The sequence below is a fragment of the Arachis stenosperma genome, chromosome 4 (assembly GCF_014773155.1).
Source record: "Arachis stenosperma cultivar V10309 chromosome 4, arast.V10309.gnm1.PFL2, whole genome shotgun sequence".
NCBI lineage: Eukaryota > Viridiplantae > Streptophyta > Magnoliopsida > Fabales > Fabaceae > Arachis > Arachis stenosperma.
Genome location: NC_080380.1, coordinates 35,602,665 through 35,629,353, shown reverse-complemented (window position 1 = coordinate 35,629,353; position 26,689 = coordinate 35,602,665). Strand labels below are relative to the sequence as shown.

The following is a 26,689-nucleotide window of genomic DNA, read 5'->3' as shown; positions in this document are numbered from 1 at the left end:
AATTACTCTTGCCTCCATATCTAACTATCCAATTCGTAGCTTTATTTGCTTTCAACGTGAACAAGCCAAGGACGAGACAAAAGCTCCTGAATCTTGTGAACCAAATTTGTTATTTCAGATGAATACGCACTTGTAAGATCATGCATGATGGGCAGAATGTCAAGACAATCTGTTTTACATAAAATATCTCTCATCACAATTCCAAGATAAAATCAACCTCTCTAAAGAACAAATAATTTACATATGATGATAGACCATAGACCAAAAACAAAACTTTTAGAGCAACCCAAAATTCAACCTCCTTTAAAATCTCTAATAATATACCCGAATCCCACTAAATTTAAATCCGGATACAATGTTCTTATCAAACAGATTCTTTCCTCTTTTAATACAACTATTAAAAACTGAATTAGCTATATTTCCTTTGTAACATTGAACGAAAAACTTTTAAAACTAACTTTTTTTATTAGTATTCAACCAAAATTTTTAACCAATATTCAATTTGTTAAACATAATTATTTTTAAATTTTTTGTTGACTGATCAGTTAAAAAGAAAATTGTAATTCTCTATTTGGAAACATAATTTAAAATTGTATCGATAATTAAAACGGAAAAGCTCTGCATACAAGCCATTAGGGCTTGTATGCTCTACAAGTACATTAAACAAATACGCGCTGCTCCACGTACGTTGATTACACGCGCTATATAACATCCCGCGTATATCTAACTACCAAATTTAAAATATTTGTTTCCTTCTTCGTTTTCGATATTTTGAGATTTGGTTGTTCTTCTTCTCGCGCGTCTTCCCTCCTTCTTCTCCATCGTTCTTTTGCTGTCCTTTTCTCACTGGTATGTTCTTCGTTTACGTTACCTTTTTCTCTCTCTACAACTCGACCTTCGTTTTCTATTTTTATTTGTTGTTTTCTGAAATCAAAGTTTGAACTCGTTTTGAAGATAATGGATCATTCAACCTCTGATTGTCAGCTGAATCCAGGCGAAGTGGATTATGAGTTTGAATTTAACGAATTTCCTGAGGTTTGATTTACATAAGATTAGTATGATTTTTCTTTCAGTAATTGGTATAGCATTGTGTAGTTGAAAAATTGCTGAACATTGACTGTGAAAGTAACACGTTAACATGAATCTGTCCATTCAATGTATTAGTTGTGACTAATTACCTGGAATTTATAGCAGACGCTCGGGTGTAGATCAATTCTTCTTTGGGTGTATTTTAGCTAGAAGTATGGGTGTATCTACACTTTACTGGTTTTTTGTTATTTTAATTGAGCTGTTGTTGTTCAGGTGTATTATATCAGACACGATTGGGTGTGTTTTTAGTTTTTGACATGGTGTATTCTGCAGCCTGAGTATTTACAGTTTATGGCTTTAAAGGTCATTCTGTAGTTGAGTTGTTGCGGCTCGGGTGTATCATATTAGACATAATTTGGTGTATTTGAATCATATCTATGGGTGTATTTACAGTCTGACACGGTGTATTGTGCAGCCTCTCTCGGTTGTTGATGACGAGCTTGTTCCGAAGGTCGGAATGACCTTTACCACCCTTGAAGATGCTGGAAAATTTTACAGGGACTACGCCAAGGCTGCAGGTTTCTCTACAAGAGTTCGGTGCACAAATAGGAAGGGAAACGAGATTAAGAATCAACTGATTACATGTAGCAGAGAGGGAAAATGGAAATCTAAAATATCTTCGACCGAGAAGACCAATCCGACAGCCAGTCTAAACTGTCCTGCAAGAATTTATATACACACATTGAAGGATGTCGGTGCTTGGATCATTTCAAAGGTTGTGCTGGATCATTCACACCCCTGCTGTCCAAGCAAAGCAGAGATGCTCAAACAGCACAGGGAACTAAGCATGTGCATTCGTCGTACGATAGAGAATAACGAGGAGGCTGGTATCAGACCAAGCAAAACCTACCAATCATTTGTTGCTGCTGCCAGGGGTCACCGTGAGTTAAACTTTATCGAAAAGGATGTGAGGAATTACATTACCAGGGAAGTGCGGAATGTTTCCGAACAAGAAGATGCAAAGGAATTTGGGAAATATTTCTTAAGAATGAAAGAGAAGAATCCGAATTTCTTTTTTGAGCTCGAACTTGAGGAGGATCAATCGATTAAGCTGGCTTTTTGGGCCGATGCCAGAAGCAGAGCCGCCTTTGAGTATTTCGGAGACGTCATTTCATTCGATACCACCTACAATACAAACAGGTAACAAACTGTCCCTGTTTATGATGCTAAATTAATTTATTTTTACGAATCCGCAGCAGAGGTGTATATTGGCTGTTTCATTGGGTGTATTCGAAGCATTTGTTAGGGTGTACCTAATGATTTTGCATTCTGGACCATGGTAATTTGTTTCAGGTATAATTTGGTCTGTGGTTCTTTTGTCGGGGTGAATCACCACGGTCAGTCAACACTTCTCAGATGCTCTTTGATGAAGAACGAAGAAATTGAATCATTCAAATGGTTATTTCAATGCTGGCTTCGTTGCATGGGAGGAAACGCTCCGAAAGGGTTTCTCACCGATCAGTGCGCATCAATGAAAAGTGCTTTAGAGGCCTGTATGCCAACAACAGTTCACCGCTGGTGTATTTGGCATATCATGAAAAAGATTCCAAGCAAATTAAACGGGTACAAGGGACATGCGGATATCGAACAAGAAATGAGCCATGTTGTTTGGAACTCTCATAGCAAAGACTCATTCGATAGGAATTGGAACGATTTTCTGCTAAATTTTGGTCTTGCGAACAACAAGTGGCTTTCAGGTAATGTGTTTTTAAAATCTGCAGCAGAGGTGTAAATTGTATATTCTCTCGGGTGTATTTTGCAGTTTGTGTTTGGGTGTTTTATGCAGATCTGTACGAAGACCGTCACATATGGGTTCCTATCTATCTGGATCACCACTTCTGGGCAGGGATGAGAAGCACACAAAGGAGCGAGAGCATGCATTCATTTTTTAACAAGTACATCACCCGGAACAGCTCGCTTATTCAGTTCGTCAAACAATACGATAATTGCCTCGGAAGCAGGGAGCAAGCAGAGAGAGAATCAGACGCTGCAGATTTTCATATGGTCATACCGTGTGCAACCAAATCCTCCATTGAAGCTCAGTTTCAAGATGCGTACACTCATGCAAAGTTTAGGGAAGTCCAAGCGCAATTCAGAGGAAAGGCGAATTGCATCACCAGATTAAAGAATTCCGCTCTAGGCTATTCAATATACGAAGTCGGAGAACAAGTTTCCAGCTCAATATTCAACAAGTTCGCTGTTACCTACGACTCAGTCGCAGCCGAGGTAAAATGCCAATGCTTATTATTCGAGTCGAGAGGGATACTATGCCGTCACGCACTAAGCGTGTTAAGCTTCGAACAAGTAAGCCAAGTGTCCCCTAGATATATACTGGAACGATGGAGCAAGAAGGTAAAGAGGCGACACACACATATCAAGAGCAGCCACGACGAGCCACTAATGGAGCCAAGAAGTAAGAGGTTCGACCAATTGGTTTTTCGTTCGCAAAATATTTGCGAATTTGCCTCCGAATCGGAGGAGCTGACTGCAATTCTACACCGTACGTACGATAACGTCATGGCCGAGATGGAAGTATTAAAAGCCAAAAGGAAGGGGAGATCTTCTTTATCCCACGAAGACGCCAACTTGGAATCCGTTAACGAGCTTCAAAGCCCGCCAAGGATTCGAACAAGAGGACGTCCAAAAAACAGGCTAGGTTCAAAGCTAGAGAAACAGATTGCAAATGCCACAAAGAAGAGAAGACGAAAGTTTTAAGCGAGGTACAAGGAAATGTTCTTTAAATTTGTGGCAATTGAGTTTATTTTTGTCGTTAATAGTTTAGCTAATGTGTGAGTGTTATATTCAGATAAACGTGTTTGATGCTGCATCAGCGGCGCATTCAAATTCCAACCAATATCAAGGACACGTTATGAATTATCAGCTCAGGGTACCAGCGGCAGGGGATAACTCTTTGGGTGTATAGTTTTATAGAATATGGGTGTAAAAGCTCTGTTTCTTTTGGGTGTATTTTTGTTAATTCACAATTTACATATAGACACATATATAGATACATATAGAACAAAAGCTGTAAAAATTCGCAGGTTATGGGTGTATATTTCATTTGATGTTTTTCTTCATATTTTAGTACATGTAATTCATACATTTTGAGTACAGCGCAGACAGTTGGGTGTATAGTTTACGCAATCTTGGGTGTATTATTAGACTTGCGTTGGGTGTAACAGTTTATAATTTGCGTTCACCACCTGTAATACAGTTTTTAAATACATCACAGACAGTTTACCAGCACAGATAGTTTAACTATGGGAAAAAATATACATGGAATAGAAGTTGTTGATAATTGGCAAATATTTACATCATTTGTTTAAATTACAAACTACGCAGCAGTTGGATTACCCAGTTTCTATATCAGCAGAATTAATCTGACAAAACGGACTCAATAATACAGAGGATGGCTTCGACAACCTTATAGCACTACTTCTCTCTAATTGCCCGATCTCTCTGTTTATTCATCTCACTGAATAGTATCCGGGAAGCATACTCCACTCTATAGTGGTCCACCTCCTCCTACAATTAAAAAGTATATTCTGTTTAAACAGCAATATTAATTCAGTAAAGTAATACAGAGTTATATAGTTCTAAAGACAGTTACCTGTGACCAATTATCCCATTCATACTTCCCCTTTTTGATGTTTTCCGGCTCAATTAACTCAAGCCACTTAATAACGTAGATAGCGCAGTCATAGCTGAAAACGAAGAAAATAAATTACAAATCTCATTTAGGAAAGTTTAATGTTCAGACTCACAAATTTATACCTTGTTTTTTGCCCTGATATTTTAACATATGATGCTTTAATTTCCTTTTCCTTCTCGCCTTTCTCCAGAGGTTTCCCGCCGGCATATGTTATCAATCTTGAAAATACATATCCCTTAAATACCAAAACAAATCAGTAATACACCCGAATGAATGCACAGGATACACCCAACTGAATATGAAATATACACCCAACACAACCTTCGAAATAGACCTATCTATTAAAGTAAAGAAGACAGAGGCAACTTACAGTGAATTTATTAATGTCCTTTCTCTCATCGCTTGGAGCTTTTTTGTGTAGCGGGTCAAGTATTTGACATTTCCGCTTTGTTGTATTTATTAGCCATAACCACCAATGTCCCGAGTGGCAAACAGGAGCAAAAATCTGAAGGATTGCCACATTTCAACAGTGTGTTATTTTATTTGGCATATAATTAAATAAATAAGCGTACTAACAAATTTAGCAAACGAAAACTTACATATGGATGCGAACTTAATTTTTTTCTATCTATGAAGTGAATGAAACTCGGGTAGGCTTCCACCCTGAATTCCTTTTCCGTTTTCGGGGATATGAATTCCCCCTTTGGGTGATCCGAAAGTGCCATGCTCTGCAAGAATTGCGAAACAAGAAATGAAATACTGAAAATACACAACTTACACCCAATCGAACCCAAAAAATACACCCAAATCAATGCAGAAAATACACCCAAAGTTCGTAGAAGTAACACTTACCACAATATCGGGGTGGAGACAGTATATTTGTTCCTGAAACCTCTTTTCATTTTTCTGGATTAGGATGAGGCAGATGGCAGATACAATCTAGAAATATATGCCGAAATCAATTTTACATTAATAAACATTGCAGTTTACTTTGGTGTAAAAACATTAATGTTAGTCTAATATTACCTGAGATTCTATATCACTTTTTGCCTGGAGGGATGCAAGGTGCGATCTGATCAAAATGTATTCTCCTTTGCCAATCAGATTGCAAATCTCCTCATACTCGTCAGTATTGCCATTTGCGTCTTCCTTCAGTCTCGTCCCCCAGATGTAGCACTTTTGTTTCATATCATCTGTAATTTGATTTATTCCCCCTGGAGTTTCAAACTTTGCAGAATTTTCTCTCCCAGTCTCCCTCTGAATTTGTGGACTTTCGTTTGTTCCCTTCGCCGCATTGCTTGCTAATTTTTGGACCAAAGTGTCTAATTGTTCTAGCATACTTGCAGTTTCTGGATATTTTTCCCTTTCTGTCTCCTGCGTTGACGCCCCCTCCTGGCTTGAATCAGTCAGTCCAAGGCTGAATGATGGCATCCCTGAATCTGTTTTAGGAACATAGGTTGCTGTCCGTACCATCATCAACAGGGCAGCAGCGTCTTCTGCGGCTTGATGACTGTGTCATGATGTATAAGAATAAGAGTAAGAATAATAATATACGGATGATAAGCAAAGATTGATTTTAGTCTGATGAACTTACATTTTAGTTGGAGCTGGGGGAAGCGTGGGTGTGGTTTCTTGAAGTTTCTTGGGGGATTCAGGAGTGCTGCACAGTAACACAAAATTAATCATGGCGTAAAGAAAAAATTGATCAGGAACAATATACACCCAAACTGTATGCAAATATACACCCAAACCCTAAACAAATATACACCCAATACTATTTCTTACTTTTCTGTAGTCCCTTCAATCCGTAGCATAGGGGTTGGTTCGAAATCTGTCTCAGGGGTTGTTTGGGATGCCGGCACAAAAACCTGGATCGGGACTCTAAACAAGAAGAAAAATGAAAGGTTAACAACGCCTTTGAAAATAATAAGGTTATAAGGTTGAAATATTCTTGGAAAACTCACATTGCAAGCGCTTCCGACGGTGTTTGTTCCCTCACAACCATCATATTCGAGTCAGTCGGACTCAACCTAAAATAACCCAAAAAAGGTCAAAAATACACCCGAACAATTCAAAAAGAAGACAGGCTTTGTTTTTTGAGAACTTACATAGTTGCAGTTTTTGCTTTTTTTTGCTGCCTTTTTTTTCTTGAATAAAATAATAAAGGGCTTTTTTTCTAAAAAAAATATATACAGAATTAGAAGTAGAAGGTAATAGAAGAACAAAAGTAACGGTTATTTGAAAGAGAAATTACATGCTCTGTGATGGCTGGTTTACGCTACTCTGTTCTGTGCGTCCTTGAGAGGAAGGATCATCACTTCCCAAGTTCACAGCCGGTAGTCTAAACAGATTTCATGTTATTCAGACAAAATAAGATACAGGTATAAAATACACCCAAATGAATGCACAAGATACAACCAACCGAATGGACAATATACACCCAACAAAACAAACGAAATATCCCTAGTAAACAACATACACCCAACTTGATCCACAAAATAAACCCAAATGTTTCCAGAAAATACATCCAAATCATGATAACAAGATTTTATTAAATAATAAAGGTTCTTACGTTTCAGAGGACACATAGCGACCTTCTGTCGATCGTAGGTCAGCTAGGTTCTCCCTGCGAAACAAGATACAATTATTAGCAAACAAAACACACAAAAATCTCAAATACATAGCCCCGCAAGACATACCCCTCCGCAGCAGATTTATCAACGTTTCCCTTTAGCCATTCATCGATTTCGTCACTTGATATTTCATATCTCTCACTACATTCATAAAATAAGATGTTAACAAAAATAATTACGATGATAGACCGTAATATAGCTTACGAGGTACTGTACCCGTCAAAGTATTGATCTTCTTCAGGAGGTGAATCCTCCACAACAACTTTTTTCTTTTCTTGTTGTGTTCTGGGTGGGAAAAAAAGAATACCAATCAGAAATAAAAAATTAATTTTATCACAGAATATTAATGAAAGAAGTGCTTACTCTTTTGGTGTTGTTTTTGTTTTTTTCTTTTTCTTCTCCTTCTCCGCAGGTGATGATTCTTCACTCCTATAAGTTAATAATAGACACTTCAATTAATACACGAAATCTTTATAATGAAGCCAAAAGAAAGGAGTAATAATTTCAGGACATTACTCATCACTTGGTTCAGATTCAGATTCTGAATCAGAATCTGACTCCTCTTGCCTCTGGTTTCTTTTTCTGGAGTCCATTCTGGAAGGCAAACAATCATCATTTAGAACATACTAAAAATACACCCAAATGAATTCACAAGATACACCCAACTGAATATTAAATATACACCCAACGCAGCAAACGAAACACACGCTGCTTAATAAACTACATACACCCAACGTGATCAAACAAAATACACCCAACTCGAAAAAGAAATTACACCCAAGTATGGTTCTTACTTTTTTCCCTTTTTGCTGGGGTGTTTTCTTCCTGAATCCTCTGAGTCTTCTTGAGCCTCAGACTCAGAGGTAGAAGTGTCACTGTCAGTAGTTTCTGTCTTCGAAGACGAAGTTGGACTCGCCTTCCTTTTTTTTTGTTTTTTTGATTTCTTATTTTTTTCCTTTTTTTTCTTTTTTTTTTCATTTTTTCTCTTGTCTCTGCGATCTTCAGAATCCCCTGAAACATGAGATATTTTAGTTAGCAGCATTCAGGTAAATAAAATACACCCAACTTATTATGTTTACTTACCAAAATTTCCTGTCTTTCTGCAGACATTCTTTCCACCAACTGCTCCTTAGTCCAGTTGGCAATCCAGGGCTTTGGTGGTCTTTGAGTCATGTTTTTGCCTTTGTTTTTTGAAAGATGAAAGTAGATTATCATGAGGGCGAAGAGGCAGCCATTAATTGATTTCTTCTTCTTCTCCTGGTAGTCTGTGATGCCCTTGACCATGAAAGTCAAAACATGCCCCCCCAGTTTCTCTCTGATATGCCGTCCATCTTAAAAATTGGGGCTAGGTGCACGGGCGATATTTTGTTTATCGTCGTTGGCAAAAGGAACGCCATCTGTATGTAGAGGATGAATATCCTCTTGAACATCAGGCGTTCCTCTTCGTTGCCAACGCCGATTTCCATCATTTCATCAGTAAGACTTTTGAGGGTCTTACCCTGGAATCTTCTATAAATTATTTTGTCATCATCAGAAAGTTTCTTATACTCAACTTTCTCAGGAAATAGTTCTCCTACAAAAAGGAAGACAACAAAGTATCCAAGTCGGTTCAAAAACACCCAAGCATCAACTTATATAGACCCAAGCAACAACTTAATATACACCTATAATTTTAAGCTAGTTACCTGTTGCATTGATGCCAAGTGCATGACCTATATACACCCTTAGTGGTGGGATGTGCATCAACCCACCGAATCCAAGATCCCTCACAATTGCCTTCTTCTCCTCAGTCTTGTTTCTGAACTTATCACTCAGGAGATGTGTGGCACAGTTAAGGTCTTTTGTTTGGTTTCTTGCTGCCATTTTCTCTGAAACGAACAATACACCCAAAGATAACAGTAAGATACACCCATTGATAACAGTAAGATACACCCATATATATGATTCAGATACACCCAAAGATATCAGCAAGATACACCCATTGATAACAGTGAGATACACCCATAGATATTATTCAGATACATGCGTATAGATATTAGTCAGATCACTCAACCATGCTTCAATATCAAGCCACATTACAAGGTTAAGCAGTATACACCCCCGAATCTAGGGAATAAACCCCCAAAAATCAACAACAATAACAGGAGAACTTAGAACAACAACGTAGAACGACGTAGAACTTAGAAGAACGACGTAGAACTTAGAACATTGTAACAAAGAAGCAAGAATAATAGTAAACCCTAGAAGAACGACGTAGAAGAAAAGTAAAATATACAGGAATCTTAATGAACTTACGTTGAGTATTGTTGCTTTTTTTTCTGTTCAGATTCTTCACGGAGAGTTTGATGGTGTTTTGATGGAAGTTTCGAAGAACGATTTGTATATTTTGAACTTTGATTTTCGCTCGAAAATGGGAGGGTTTTCTTGTTTTCGAAGTGCCTTGAGAAATGGAAGAAGTGGAAGAGTCTGCCATACGTAACCGTTTGAGTGTTGAGCGCGTGACTTTGACGCGCCATGTTATCTCTTTTGGTGCGCGTGATTTCTTTTTGGGTTGGGCTAACTTGTATGCTTGTAGGCTTGTATGTGTAGCAGGCCCGTAATTAAAATTGAAAAAAAAAATTAATAGAAGATGATATATTTTGTGTCTTATTTTGGTCAATGGTGGTGGCTACTTTTATTTTTGAAGACTAATTAAATTGGTCCCTTTCTTTTGTATTTGCAATTTTTTTTATTACACAGCTGGTTCTTGAAAGGGACAAATAATGTGATTTTTTTCTTTTTTGTTATTTTCTAAATGCATGTGTATGGCTATGAGATTCAGAATGATTGATTATTGTCCTTTGTTAATATATATATATATATATTTTTTTTTTTGGTCACAATAATTCATGCTCCGCTGCAAATCTGTAATAACGAATTTTATTTTTATATGTATAAAAAAGAGATTTTCATATCATAGAATAGTGTTTATATCTTGTCCACTAATATGACTTGGGGTTTCGTCAAACAAGAAATGTTAATACTTTTTCGATGGAAGGATAAATTAATTAGAAATTGATGAATTCAATATTAGACTAATATTACCTAAGATTTCTTTACTGAAAGGAAGAGAAAACACTCGGGCAAACAAAATGAAAGGAGCGTTTTAATACTGTGCCAGAGAGGCATATTCTTTAATTTAATTTTATCCCCACTTTTTTTATTCATGCACTTTATTTCCACGTTGGATTTACAAGGAAGTTTCATGGGGGACATCATAAAACGAAAAACTCGAAATAAAAGGAAAAAAATGGGTTTAAACTTTAAAGGTCAAAGTTGGCATGTAACATACAATTTTTTATTATTACAATGTAAGTTGATTTAGCTCTCGAAAGCATTTACAAAAACCGATGTTACTTATTAGTGATTATTTATAGTGGGGAGCTTGCTTATATTTATATATATACACAAGTGGGATTTCGTGGTTTCTTTTATTATTATTTAGGCCTTAGCTCTTGGCTGATTTTTCCAAAGGTGGAACAATATTGTGGATAATATCTTATGATGATAATTTGGTATTTTTTTTAATATAGATGTTAACAAATTTGAAGGTTAAATTTAAAAAATAATAAAATTATTAGAGAAATTTGACCTTCAAATTTTATGAAAGTTGAAATTTTAAAAAATTTAATGGAACATAAATCTAACGGTGGAACACAAATTTAAATATCAGATTTGCATATTTTAAAAAAAATTAATTATTGATATCTGACTCACATTATAGTAAAATATACCAAATCTTAATGACATTAAAAAATATCATTATTTCTCTAATATTAAAACTAAAAAGTGTTGGCTCTTCACTAATTGTGCAATTTCTTTATGTAAGAAAATAGTTTTTATTAGTGTAACCGTGGCTTTGTAATTGCCATATAATAAGAAACTGTTAAAAACAAATTTATTATTTGTAATTTCTGGGGGCAAAAATTTTAATATGGGAATTAAAGTGGTGTTTTGGTTAGAAATGGGAGAATAGGGTGTTTTACCCAATGATGGAGTCAAGTTCAACACGCAGGGGCGTGGAGGCTGCGACAAGTGTAAGGTGAGTTGACGTGGCGCAGCATGATTGGGACACGGTGGCAGCACGTGGGGGCGTGCTAACCTAGCACGTGGGGGCGTGGTGATGACGTGGCGAAAGATGAATGGGCCACGCAAGCACCACGTGGGGGCGTGTTGATGAGTTGGCAATGGAAGAAATTGCCACTTTGGCATCACGTGGGGGCGTGTTGCTGACGTGGCGGCACGTGGTTGGTCTACCTATGCATCACGTGGGGGCGTGTTGCTGTATCACGTGGGAGCGTAATGACACATGGCAGAACGTGATTCGCCTGGCGCAATCAAAACGTGGGGGCGTGGTGAAGGCTACTCTCTATATAAGGCAGTGCACGGATTCATTTTCATTCTAAGGAAGTGTGTGAGTGTTCTTTGAGGGTGTTTCTGGGGTAATGGAGGGTACTGCAAACTTGGTAGTGTATCGCGACGGTGAGATAATACGTAATACTCATGAGGGAGTGAGGTTCGTCTGTCAGAATCCATTTTCGTTTGTGGTTCCATGCACCATGACGTTTATGGAACTTCGGAATGGTCTCTGTCAAAGCATGGAAAACGGTACGTTAATGAGAGTCAGCAGAATTCTGTACCGTAATCCGGTTGTAGTTTTTGGTGGCCTAATACAGTTTGATACCATGCCAATCACTGACGAAGTGACTATGAATAATATGTTTCAAATTCACCGGCAGACTCAGATGCGACAGCCCCATATTGAGCTGTATGTTGAGTTTGAACGGAAGTGGCGGAAGGGACTCAAAATGACTTAGAGGTGGAGGATGAAGAGCTGCAGTGTACGAGGAAATGAATAGTGACAGCGAAGAGGACTTCGAAGCCACTTATGAAGTTGGCGACGAAGATGAGGATGGTGATGTGGGAGTTGAGACAGCAGCTGCTAATGTAGTGGTTCACCCATCGATCAGTCAACCGATGAACGTGCCACCTTTTATGCGTGAGTTGGATCTCGATGCCATGCATGCACCGAGTTTCCGGAATATTCAAACATAGGTACGTGATGACCGAATAATTTGTTATCTTTAATATATACTTCGGATTGATTAACAAACGATAATGGGCACTTTCTGTAGGCGTTGCTGATCCCGAGGACGGAGAGTTCCGCATTGGAGTGGAATACAGTTCTAGAAAGTCAGTCGTGGCAGCAATTAGAAGTTACCTATTGCTAGAGGAGTTGACTACGAAGTGTATGAGTCTGAGCCACAGACGTTCTATGCAAAGTGCAAGATGTATGGGCGCGGGTGCGACTGGCTTATCCGAGCCAGCTTGATACGGAAAAAAGGGTGTTGGGAGATACGCAGATACAACGGTAGGCACACGTGCACGATGGGAGTGATTTCACAAGATCATTCCAAGTTGGACTCGGACACAGTTGCTGAGGCTATAAGGCCATTGGTCGAGACAGATCCGTCCATAAAGGTGAAAACTATAATAGCCGAAGTCCAGTCAAGGTTCAACTATACCATCAGTTACCGAAAGGCTTGGTTGGCAAAGCAGAAGTCCATAGCGAAAGTTTTCGGTGATTGGGAGGAGAGTTACCAAGCCTTGCCGTGGTGGCTCGGTTATGGTTCAGAAGATGCCTGGGTCAGTTGTCCAGATAGAAACACGCCCATCTACAATGGGAATGAAGAGGCGCAAGGGGTAAAAATACTTCATCGCGTATTCGAGTTTCAATCCATGCGTTAGGGCATTTAGGCATTGCAAGCCCCTAGTTCAGGTAGATGGAACACACCTATATGGAAAGTACAAGGTACACTTCTGGTAGCTGTTGCACAGGATGGGAACCAAAACATTGTGCCTATCGCTTTGCCTTGGTGGAAGGGGAGACAGCTGATGCGTGGCACTTCTTTCTAAGGAATCTGCGAATGCATGTTGTCAGAAAAGATGGTGTGGGTATGATTTCGGACCGGCATGAGTCAATTCGAGCAGCAGTAAATCGTTCCGGAGGTGACTGGCAACCTCCAAGAGCATGGTGGATGTTTTGTATAAGGCACATCGGCAGTAACTTCCTACGAGAATTCAAAGTCCTCACTTGCAAAAGCTTGTGGTCAATTGGGTATTCAAGAACGGTGGAGGAGTATAACATCAACTATAAGAGGTTGGAAGAGCGAGGCGAGGCATACGCCAGGTGGTGCGATGCCATTGGACTTAGACATTGGGTACTGGCATTCGACGAGGGACATCGATGGGGCCATATGACGACGAACCTTGTCGAGTGCATTAACTCAGTGTTGAAGGGTGCCCGTAATCTACCTGTGTTGGCGCTAGTCCGAGCAACGTATTATCGGTTGAATGAACTTTTCACACGGAAGAGTGCTGAGTCTCACGAACGCAAACATGCTGGATATACTTACTCCGTCTTCGCACAATAGCGATAGAGGCAAGTATGCAAAGGCTGGGAATATAGTTGTGCACCGTTTTGACAGACGGAATGAAGTATTTGAGGTGCGCGAAATGACTAGCGGAAAGGTGTTAGTCGTCGATCTTGCTCGACGTACGTGTGACTGTGGGCACTTTCAGGTGGAACGAATACCATGTCGCCATGTTATTGCTTGCTGCGCTAACCAGCGAATCGATTGGCACATGTATGTGCATGAGTACAAGATGACAGAGGTCCGTAAGGTATATAGATTCGAGTTCTCACCGTTAGGTGATGCCGAGACATGGCCTGCATATGAGGGACCCACATTGGTCGCTAATCCCGCCTTGAGGCGAACGTCGAAAGGTCGCCCAAAATTGACCAGATACTTGAACGAAATGGACTCACGCGACATGCGTGGTCCTCAGATATGCCGTCTCTGTGGTGCTCAAGGACATAGTCGGAGTCGATGTCCTCAGCGTGCTGGATCAAGTGGTGGGGGGGAATGACTTTTATTTTCAGTGTGATTGTATCTTTGAATTTGCATTTTTATAATAGATTTTCTTTTTTCTCTTAGTCGTGTTTGTAATTTTAAATTTGATGTTATCCATTGATGTTTATGACCATGATAATGTTAACATTTAGTGCCTTACTGAAGCAAAGATACAAATTTTTAACTACTAATAACATTGGCCAACACACAGAACATTAAATACATATTACACTGATACCCTATTATGAAATCTAAAAACCCCAACCCGATGCCTTACTGAAGCAAAGATACAAATTTTTAACTACTAATAACATTGGCCAACACATAGAACATTAAATACATATTACATTGATACCCTATTATGAAATCTAAAAACCCCAACCCGATGCTCACTTCTTGCGGCCCATCCAATTCAGTGCCTTACCCATCATGCTTAGACCTGGCTTTGACGGAGTATACCTATCGGGTGGATTTCGCTCCGTCCGTAGGTCATATGGGTGACCGGGAGCTGCGTCACCCATACCTGCAGCGGCCGACCCACCTGCCTCATCCCCAGGTGCCGACCCACCCGCCTCTGCCGGCACAGCCGACCCACCTGCCTCTGCTGGAGCGGATGGACCAGGGTGGAACTCGTCAACAAGTGTGTATGTCCGCCGAATGAACCCACTATCACACGATGCACCGTGTGGTCGGAAGCAGGACGCTGCAAACCATGGCTCATACCGACCGATGCCCCATGTGGATCAGCTGAGGCTGACGGTGAATGCATAGCACTAAAATCTGACCAACCACCCAAACTAGCATTGGCCCAATCATGACCGCCCATGGAGAAGTGAAACCAATCATGACCGACTGGAATCGTCAACGTCGGCTGAGAGTGATGAGAGTGGTGGCTGGACGCACCCTGGTCCTGTGGCTGTGGTGGCTGTGGTGGCTGAGGTACATAATAAGGAGCTGGCTCAAACACTGCAAACTGAGGTGGGACCTGAGGTGCAGGTGGGACCTGAGGTGCAGGTGGCTGGGGTGCAGCTGGCTGAGGAACATACGCCGTCAATCTCAGCATATGTTCGTATGAGCGCATGTACCAATCCCGATACTCCGGTGTGGGTATGAAATCCCAGGTCGGAATGGGGTGCAGATCCCGTAGTCGAGCGTTTCGCCTATTGCCCCACTCCTCTATCCAACCCCCATGCAAATCTGTCCAGTCATGAAGCTGCACTCCGCGAAGAACCATGCAATGCTGATCCACTGGAATGACCCTTGGTACCTCGCGGGGGGGACTGTGCGAACCCAAATGACGCATAACTCGGTCCGCAGGGTGCCACTCGATACACTCGAATGACAACAACGGAGCAACGATATCACACATCAAGATGTACATGTAACTCAATGGGTACGTTCATTCCAAGGTACGGCCGCCACTCAAACTGCCACAGATAATTCCAATGTCAAAACCCTAACAGTAATGTATGGAACTACGATCATTAGAACCATAAATATTTTACCTCCTGCATGTAGTCTATGTCATGCCTAAATGTCTCACGGTCTTCTCTAACCATGCTGCGCTCCGTTCCGAATGACTCCACCTGAAACATGTATATTACGTTAATACCCCTAAATGAAACATGCATAATGAATAATCTCTGACAAGAACCATAAATATTTACCTCATGGCAACTGGTATCTCAGCAGGTGGAAGGATATGTCTCGGTACAGGCGCAATACGGCATCGCTCCCACGCCCAAACAAACAACAGATTAAGAGGGCCATCATCTCCTTCGTATCATATCGTGATGCACGGCATAGTGCTCTGTAAAGATGGCAAGACATGCTGAACCCCAACTATAAGTATGGATCTAGGATTTCGAGTTACGACTGAGCACCGGGTTGACGTCCGAATATTGCCATGCTCTGACTCTGAACGAAATCACTACTATCAGTCCATCCACTTACAGGCTCTCATCAATTGGTAACCCAAATATATGTGCGACATCTTCCAATGTCACTGTAACCTCACCCACCGGCAACACAAAGTGTGAGTCTCCGGCCTCCACCTTTCAACCAGAGCAGCTAATAACGGGTGAAATCCTCTAATCATCCCAATCCTAGATACGTGGTAGAATCCAGTGGCGCGTAAGTAGTTTTCGACCTCAGATTCCAACTCTGTGGCGGATCAATTTATGCACCAACAAATTTCTGTTAGGTGCATCAACAAAAATATATTTGTTACATTAGTAAAAACAAATATTATCATCTCTAATATTTTAATATTTAAATAACAACTTATATATAATTTTAATATTATTATTTGATTTATTAACATTACCACATTTACAGGCTAAACTTTTGAATATGTTCAAAGTATAGTATACATATTTAAATTTACTTACAGTATATACATCATTTTTTTTTTTATTAGAGTTTTTTAAAAAAAAATTTTTATCGTATAGTATATTATATTATACTATAGTATTGTATTGGTACAATATAATATTTTATTTTAGTTTTTTTTTTATATTAGAAATTTATTTTAATTAACAAAAATTATTATGGAACATATTAAATAACAAAAAATAACAGATAAAATATATACAACAAAAATTTAATTTACCAACTTATATATAAGATGATCCAAATAATTTATTATATGATCCTCCGGAGCATATAATTACGAACCATTTTTCAAATAAATACAAAATAATTTTTTTTCTCACTCACTATGCTCCTAACAGCAGCAACCCCTTCTCCTACAAAACCCTTCTTCCTCTCACTACTACCTCTCTCAAAACCGTGTATGAATTGGGGGGGGGGGGGGAACTCTCGTGTGTTATGAATGTTATAAGGGGGGGGAATGCTCTTATATAGAGCTTGAGAGCTTGAAGAGAGGCCACGCTTGTGCTGTTTAACGGGGAGCCTGTCCCCTGCATGCCGACACTGCACCACGCCCCCCGAGGTGAAAGCCTCGGAACTCGCGACGCCCTGCACAGCCCTGCGTGGTGTCACGCATGCATGGTCGCCAAGTCACCCCCCTGCGTGGTGGTGACACGAAGTCCGCAGTTCACCACGCCCCTGCGTGGTGTCAGAGGCTGCGTTGGTTGCCTCGTCACCTCGCCCCTGCGTGTTGACTGGCTTTTCCACCCCACGGTAAATCACCCCAGCCTCCCATAATCTCCCAAAACACCACTTGCTTTTCCATAATCAAAATAAATTCTGTAATTTCTGACCCTTTTGCTTAGTATTTTGTAGATCCAGATTTGGATGATCTTGGTTTTATTCACGTGACGTGGCAGTTACGTGTCTACATCTTCAATCTTCATAATCATCCCATAGTAGTAATTTGTTTTTTGCAAGTTTCTTAATTAGAAAAAGTAAGCAACATTTTGATCCACATAAAAAATTTATATAAATAATTAATTATATATTATAACGTTTTTATAATTAATTTTTTTATTTATTATTTAAAAATATTTAAATATATAAATATGACTAAATAATTATATAAAAATTTTATACCATTAATATATTATTAAAATTAAATTTTATATATATAATCAATCATGAGCAATACTTCACAGGGATAGAAAAGAAAAATTGCAGATGAGTGATGAATCAACATTACGTTTAATATTAAATTAATTATTAGAAAATGAGATATTTTTTAAATTTTTTAATTAAATTAATTTTTTAAAAATTAAACTTTTATTATATTTATTTTTCAGTCATTTTATTAATAATTTTTTTAAAGATTGATATTGTAAAATAATTAATAACATATATAATATCAGATATGTCTAATTGAATATTGATAAATATATTTATAAAAATTTATTAATTTAGTCATTTTTTTCAATTACAAAAATTATATTTCTAATATAATTTAGTAATTAAATTGATAGATTTTTATAAATATATTTAGTCAACGTTCAATTGAACATGTTATATGTCATGTATGCTATCAGTTAATATTTTATATCATTAATTATTGACAAAAATTATGAATAAAATAACAAAAAAACAGATATAATTAATTCGTAACTTTTAAAAGATTAATTTGATTATAAAAAATTTTTAAGAATAAATTTAAAAAATATCTTATCTTCTAAGTATTAATTTGCCTATTAACACATTTTAATAATGGTTTCATACAAGAAAGCTACATGTGAACCATAGTCCAATCAATCTTGACCCTTTATTCCAAGAGTTGATCTTGATCTACTTTCAATCCAACGGATATGGTGGTGTGGTGAACATCACATTTGATTTATGAAAGTTTTCTATTCGTGGGATCGGAGGATCAAAGATATGCCTCAAATTGATCCAAAGATGATATCAAATTACATATATATATTTTATTTCGATCGAACCATCATATATAAAATTTACTTATGATGACATGACATATAATCATTGGGCTCGAATCGCTAGACCAAATAATTTTGGCGATCCAGTAGTTTAATGTAACATCATCGTATACGTAGGTTAATGGCTAAAAACTTTTGAAGCACCCATGCCCTCTAATAAACCCTAATCCCAATAATCGATATTAGCGGAAGAAAATAAATTTTTATAAAATATCTAATGACTATCTGAGATAAGACATATTAGATATTATATATGTTATTAATTAATATTTTATATTATTAATTATTAATTAAATTGGTCTTAGAAATTTATTTAATTAAATTAGTTTTAAAATTTTCTAGCAACTAACAAAATTATACCATGTTACCTATACACTACCACATAAATCCCCTTTCATTTCTTCTTCTTTTCTACCATCACCGTATCATTAAAATAGAGGCAATGTGTGTGGCTATGTGTATATATAGTGGCCCCCTCTCAACATCTATGGCCAAACCATGATTCAATAATTTAATTTTTCTTTTTGTATGAATTCATCAAGTTAGAATTTTAATAATAATAACCTATGAAAATAGCATGTAATACAAAAAGAGGAAGATATTAAAAAGGTGGAAGATCGAAGGAATATATGAATAACACTATAGCCATATGATGTTGTCTCTATATATATATATATAAGCTAAGGTTGGTTTGATGCGAAAGCTTTCAATTATTGTATATAATGTAGTTGCCCCACTATGCAGCGTTTCATGCCATGCCACAATGGAACAAGTGCTCTACCTCATTCATAACATCTTATTTATTTATTTATTGTTAATATAATATATTTGTTTATGGATCTACCCCGATCAGGATAAACCCATAAAATTTGAGCTCCATATATATATATATTGATGCATATTATATTTGAACTACACATGCACTCGATCCATTAGTCCAACATTATAGGAGGTAAATGCCTTTGATAGTCGACCAATTTGAAATTTTGATACGAAGAAAGAGACTTAATAAGTTTTTTTGTTAAAAAATAAGAGTGGTAGAATATATTAGGATAAATTAGTATTTATTAGAATTATGTAATATATCTGAATATTTATTATAAAATATTATATTTTTATTGTTTTGATTTTTTAATATTTATAAATATTTTTGTATATTATATCATTTCACATAACTTGAATATATATAATTTTTTTTTCTATTATTACTCTTTCTTATCTTTTTAACAAAGAGAATATATAAAATTGTAGCAATGCAACTATGGAGATACTAAGTTCATGATGAATCATACCATAAAGTTGTGAAGAAAGAGGATGATAGAGAAGAGTTTGAGAGAAGAATTTTGTTTTATGTATATTGAGTATATCTATTATGGAGGTCATATATTTGATAAGGAAAATAATAAAAGAAGTACTATAGCACAAATTAAAAATGAATTTACCTATAGTCTTTATTTATTTACTTGAAAAAAGACATATGATATAATATCAATAAAAAATGTGTTATATATGAAAAGTTTTGGAGAATAGAGAGTAAAAATTGCATGTGTTTTTTCAATTAAAGACATGTACAATGACATTATAATTAGTATGAGAATCCAATATGATCTAAGAGAGGAATTTTTAATTGGTGCGAGATTACAACAAGAGTTATTTTAATACCTTTTTCATATTAATTTTGGAGATGCTTAATAAATATAGCTATAGTGCATTTTTTTGTCAATGACATTGTTTTCATGGGAGAACGAATAGAAGAAAATTTATTTAAATCGGAAGTTGAATATATGCAGATATCTTTGAAAGTACGTGATTTATACATAAGTTGTATTAAGACAAAGTATATATGGTGTATAAGTTCAGTACAGGGAGAGAGAACTTTAATATAAAAAAGGATAAAATATTATACTATTACAGAGAAAGATATTTAAGTAATTTGGTTGTATTATTCAATACAATAGAGAAGTATTAATAATGTAAGCCATATGATTCAGGTGTATTGGTCAAAATGGAGGTTTTATTGGTCATTATACCAATTATACTGTATGGAATGAAACATTAGACCACAAAAGATGAACAAGAATATAAGATTATTAGTGTAACTGAAATGGAGTTGGTTAAATAACTATATCAAGATGGAGAGCAAAAGAAATAAGGCTATAAAAGAGGTCGAAAGTAAGAGTAACACCTTTATATATTGTTAAGAAAATATGATAAAATCTAATTTTAAATAATTTGAATATATGAGAAGAAGATCAACATAATATTCAATAAAAAAAATTAATAATGGATAGGTTAGTGTTAAGAAAACGGAAAAAAAATATATAGAAGGATTTTTAATAAGGTGATTAAGAGAGATTTAAGAGTAAATGACCTTATTGCAGATATAATAACTACATGACATCATTACATAATATATATCATTGTTTGGTGCATGTAATTAATTTTATTCAGTGAGATAAGATTTTATTATTATTATTAAAGTGTAGTTAGCATCAGTAAAATATTTTATTATGTTTTTATTGAATATTTTCTGTGTTAAACTAATATATGTAAGTCCTTGTATAACTTGAGTGCAACAAATTTTTTTAAGTAAGATGCTAAAACGAATAAATTTTTTGTAATCAAGTCTCTAAAGCAATTTCTCAATACAAATTTTAGTAAATTTTAGTATATATATATTACCTTACAAAAATCAATAAAGTCTATTGCTTTATATGATTTTTTTTTTGGTAATATATTACCTTGGTCATTTAAAGTTTTATAATGCTTTGCTTTCACAATTTATATAACAACTCCACTGTAATTAATAAGGGGTGCAGTCAATTTTAGCCAATTTTTATTAGACTTATTCCAAAGTTCATTAAAAAAAACATCTCATTCTATTTACTCATTTTTAATTTAATTTCATTTTTTTTAATTAATACTGAAGTAAAAACAAAAAAATATCATAACCATCTCACTCCTCATCTCCTATCATGCCGTCTCTTTCGCCGTCAACAAGACACATAAACGTCACTGTCGCTTTCTCCATTGCTGCCATGGAAGAGCTCTCGCATTGTCTTTCATCCGTTGCGAGCACACCGTTCATCACAGCGACGTCGTCAACGGAAAAACGGCGCACGAAAGTCAGGCCGAGCCGTACGTCTCTTCCACTGTGACGCGCGGACTCCTCCTCTATCGCAACCTGCAACGTCGTGCCGCCTCATCCATCTCCTCCATCGCGCTGCGCCGCGTCTCATCTGTCCGCCGTCACGCCGCGTCGTTGCGTACTCGTGTCTTCTCCTCCGTCGCGTCGTGCCTTCTCCATAACCTCTGTCACACCGTCGAGCCGTCTCATCGGTGTCGCCATTCCAAAGGTTAGTGGAGGTTTCTTTTGGAAGCCATCGGATGTTTCTTTTTTAATTTATCGGATGTTTAATTTTTTTTATTGATGTATTGGATGTTTTTATTTTGGTATGAATAGATTTTTTAGAAGTCATCGGATATCTTTTTATTGATTTATTGGATGTTTCTTTTTTTATTTATTAGATGTTTCTTTTATAGTATGAAGCGGTGACATGAAGGAACGCATGCGCAATTCGTGCAAAAACTCCCTCTAGCAACGACGACATGGCGCAATGTGAAAGCAGAGATGCGATGGCCAGTTTATGCAGCAGTTACTCTATTAAATTATTTGTATGTGTTTAGAAGAAGTTACGTTATCTATTTTTAATTATTCAAAATCTGATTTTTAAAATATTTAAAAATTAATTTTTAAATAAATTATTTAAATTAGCTGGCGGATGAGTTGGTCTTATACTTTCTCTTTATATAAATAAACCAACATTATTATTAACCGCTACGATACATATATATGAATTTATTAACTTTTCAATCAACCTATATTATATATGATAAAGTATTATATTATTAACCGCTACGTACATATATATGAATTTATTGTCTCTAAGTCATTTCGTTCTTAGGTAATTTACTAAACTACTTTGCTTGTTTATTTCTAAAATAATATCTATGTAAAAGTTAAAAACATTTGCTTGATTTTGATTGGTAAAAGACAAGATCTCCAACTCTATATGTTTACTCTTATCCTGTTCCTATTAGTCTATTACATACTCACTGTTGACAAAGCAGCCCCATAACATGTGGTTCCCTGAAGAGCTCTTAAAGATATAATATTGTTATATATATATATATATTAAAGTCATATGAATATATATAATTGAGTTGAATTTCACTGTTGTCAAACTACCCTTTTCGATCATAATATTCTATTTTCTTAAACATGAATAAACGAAGCATAGTGTTATTAAGTCCAATTCCATACATATAATAGGACAAGTTAAATAATTGAGATTTACGAAAGCAAAGAATTAGGGTTACTTATTACGTTGTTGAGTTTCTAATAAGAAAATGTTAATTTTGCATATGTCTGCATTTTAAAAGTCGGTGCTTCCTAACACATCATATATAAAAAATAATATTTTTAATATATATATTGTGTGTGTGTTAAATAATGGTGATTGGTTTCTAGTTGATAATGACGTATCCGCAACCTTCTATTATATTCTTATTTTTTTAATAATTAAGCAATATAAACCAGAAGACAAATTAATCCTACACTATTATTATTAGGTGAAATATATGGTAAAGATATTGTTTTAAAGATATGTCTACGTGGCAAAATCTAAATCACACATTCTAAAACCACAGTTTTCACTTAAAACCGTAACTCTTCACAAAGAAAAGCGTCACCTAATGGAAAAAAGTAAATTAGAAGATTTAAGAGAAGAAATAATTAAATTATCAAAATTAATAGATCAAAAATTAATGATTTTAACCAATGTTAATTGTAATAACACTGAATTCTTAAAATCAATACAAAATGATTTCTCTCAAAATCTTTATTTTACTATAAGTTTTATTGAAGGACTTCAAAAACCTGAAAAAACTTATTTTTCACATGAAATTTCTAAAAAATGCTACCATGGAAATAATTCCCCACATCTTTATCATACTTTTAACCCACAATTAAATTCTATAGTAGATATGCTTGAAGAAATATTAGTATCCATAAAATTTCAAAGAAATTATAAGGAAAAAGAGAATCCCAAAGAAGAAAAATTTCAAAATATAATCAACATAACAGACTTAAAAGTAAAACCACCATTGAAATTATGAATATTGAAGAAAAATTAGAAGAAGTTACAATGCTTTTTAAACAATTAAAAATGGCTCAAGAAAGTAATATTATGGAACATGGTTTTCAAATAGAAGAAGAATTAGTAAATGATGAAAATATAGAAAATAAAGAACACATTCTAGATTATTCAAGTGACGAAGATCCAGTAATTCCAATACAAGTAAAAAATGAAGCTGGAACATCTAAGGATAATCAATCTCAATTTAAATGGGAAACAGGTTTTGATAATTATGCTTTTAAAAAAGGGTTTATAAATAAAGATTCAAAATATACAAAAATACCATCAAAACACGTTCCTAAAATCCAGGAAATGGAAGGAGAAAGAATGCTCGATTTAGACTGCAAAAAGAACGAAAAAGAAATTTTCGAAAACTGGTTGAATTCCTTCTTATTAGAGGCCTTTACTAATCCAAAACTTAGTGAATTGTCTGGAAGAGACATTTGGAATTACATAGGATTTCATACTAAGGGAACTATAAGAGATTATATGACATCAATAGAAAACCAAATATAGAAGAATTAGAATAAAAACACAGCTTATGATAAGATATTATATATAATGATGATTCTATATAAATTTTTTGGAAAAATATTATAGATCATAGACAAGAAGTCTATAATAAAGAATATCAAGAAGCAAAAAACCATTTAGCTAATATTCAGATATATGATTATGTAATGTGGAGTCTTATATATGTGAATATAGAATTACATTATTCAAATTAAAAGAAAGATAAATCATTATCTTAGTATGTATATAACAAAACTTCCATATCCTGCTAATGAATTTATAATGGGAAGATTTATAAGAGAATAAATAGAGGAACAATTGAAAATAATTTTGGTGGAGCAACCTCTGCATAAGAGAGGAAATAAAAGAACGTTGTATGCAAGAACAACTCAAAAAAGATTTGCAAATATAATCAGAATTTGCTGTCAGGATAATGAAGAGATACCTCAAAAATATGGTCTTAATAAAATTTTCAAAGAAAAGAAAATATCAATTTAGAAAAAGAAATACTATCCAACTGGAGAAAAAAGATATTTTTAGAAAAGAAAATAACAATAAAACAAAAACAAAGAAATAACTATTGCCCGAATAAAAAAGAAATTGTAAATGTTGTATTGCCAAGAAGAAGGACACTACGCAAATGAATGCCCGAAAAAAAAGGATAAAAAGGATCTTCTAAACAAATAGAATTGCTAAGTCTTGTTTCATGGAACCATTAGAAGAATCTGATGATAACTTAGACTATATTTTTGAATATGTCTCGGAAACAGACTCAGACTGAGTAATAATGCTACATTTATTACTATAAAATAACAGAAAAGTTTATAAATGCTTTCATAGATTCTGGGGCAACACAATGCTTTGCTAGTTCAAATATAAAACTTGATTGGAAAAAATTAAAGAAACCATTAAGAGTTAGAATAGCTGACAAATCAATACATAAAATTGACCAAAAAGCAGAGATGGTTGAAATTTTTATTCAAAATTATAGGTTCATTGTTCCATCTATATATATGTTAGACTCTGGAATGGATTTTATCATAGGAAATAACTTTTTAAAGCTATATCATCCATTCTTCAAGAATTAACATATATAGTTTTAAAAGCTCCACATGATTCTTCAATAAATCAAAAATCAAAACGTATAAACATACCAACTACTACTATAGATAAGATCTTAAAATTTAAAATATTTTCTATATTAGAAACATGTTATTTAAATTTATACTTTCAGATAAATATTCCAAAAAATAATCTTGAAATAAAGATAGAAGAACTCTTGGATGAATTTGTGCTGAAATTCTTTAGATATTAAAAATACAAATAACGAATTAGTAAGCATTAAATTAAAAGATCCCACAAAAGAGATAAATGTTCCAAATAAAATTCTTTATTCCGCAAGAGATAGAGAAGAGTTCTCATTAGAATGTAAAGATCTTTTGGAAAAAGGAATTATAAGATTAGGTAAAAGTCCTCATGCGGCTCCAGCTTTTTACGTTGAAAACAATAATGAAATTAAAAGGGAAAAACGAAGAATGGTAATAAACTATAAGAAAATGAATGAAGCAACTATTGGTGATACTCATAAACTTTCAAGAAAAGATTCTATTTTAGAAAAAATCAAGGGAGCAACTTGGTTTTCATCTCTTGATGCAAAATCAGGATATTGGCAACTTCGTTTAGACGAAGAAACAAAGAATTAACTGCTTTTACTTGCCAACAAAGAATCAACAAGTGTGTTGCTTTATGAATGGAATGTATTACCATTCGGATTAAAGCGAGCCCCAGGTATTTATCAAAGATTTATGGAAGAAAATCTAAAAGAGTTAAATGAATTTGTTTTAGTATACATTGATGATATACTAATTTTTACAAAACAAGATAAAGAAGATCATCTTCAAAAATTATTAATAGTTTTAGAAAGATGTAATCAGAAAGGATTAGTTCTTAGCAAAAAGAAAGCAAGAATAGCAAAACAAGAAATAGAGTTTCTTGGATTAATTCTATCCACTCAAGGAAAGCTAAACTTCAACCAAATATTCTAGAAAGGTAATTTATTTCCTAACAGATAGAAGATAGAAAACAATTACAAAGATTTTAGGGTGTATAAATTACATTTCGGATCAAGGATTTTTAAAGAATATAACAGAATATACTAAAAGCTTATTTCCAAAAATAAGTACTAAAAAAGAATGGAAATAGGATGAAAAAGATAGTATACAAATTCAAAGAATTAAAGAATTATGTGAAAAACTTCCAGAACTTTATATTCCAGAAGAAAATGACTACT

The 26,689-nt window shown here is 35.3% G+C and overlaps 1 protein-coding gene and 2 long non-coding RNA genes across 4 annotated transcripts; all 3 read right to left on the bottom strand.

Annotated features, from left to right (window-relative positions):
• Positions 1-4,521: 4,521 nt before the first annotated feature.
• LOC130974875 (uncharacterized) lies at positions 4,522-6,215 on the bottom strand. Its single transcript, XM_057899716.1, has 7 exons — positions 5,768-6,215; positions 5,594-5,680; positions 5,341-5,469; positions 5,112-5,246; positions 4,864-4,976; positions 4,700-4,793; positions 4,522-4,614 (listed from the first exon to the last, which is right to left on the bottom strand). The coding sequence occupies exons 1-7, from the start codon at positions 6,212-6,214 to the stop codon at positions 4,522-4,524; spliced, it is 1,098 nt and encodes a 365-aa protein (XP_057755699.1). The 5' UTR covers position 6,215.
• Positions 6,216-6,320: 105 nt separating this feature from the next.
• LOC130973258 (uncharacterized) lies at positions 6,321-7,346 on the bottom strand. Of its 2 annotated transcripts, XR_009084092.1 has the most exons (4): positions 7,314-7,346; positions 6,706-6,771; positions 6,527-6,622; positions 6,342-6,401 (listed from the first exon to the last, which is right to left on the bottom strand). It is a non-coding gene; the product is annotated as an uncharacterized LOC130973258 (long non-coding RNA). The 2 variants fall into 2 exon arrangements; XR_009084091.1 differs by having other exon boundaries at positions 6,321-6,622.
• A 125-nt stretch (positions 7,347-7,471) lies between these two features.
• Positions 7,472-7,946, bottom strand: LOC130973539 (uncharacterized). The gene is made up of 4 exons (XR_009084174.1): positions 7,891-7,946; positions 7,738-7,803; positions 7,591-7,659; positions 7,472-7,515 (listed from the first exon to the last, which is right to left on the bottom strand). It is a non-coding gene; the product is annotated as an uncharacterized LOC130973539 (long non-coding RNA).
• Positions 7,947-26,689: the final 18,743 nt, after the last annotated feature.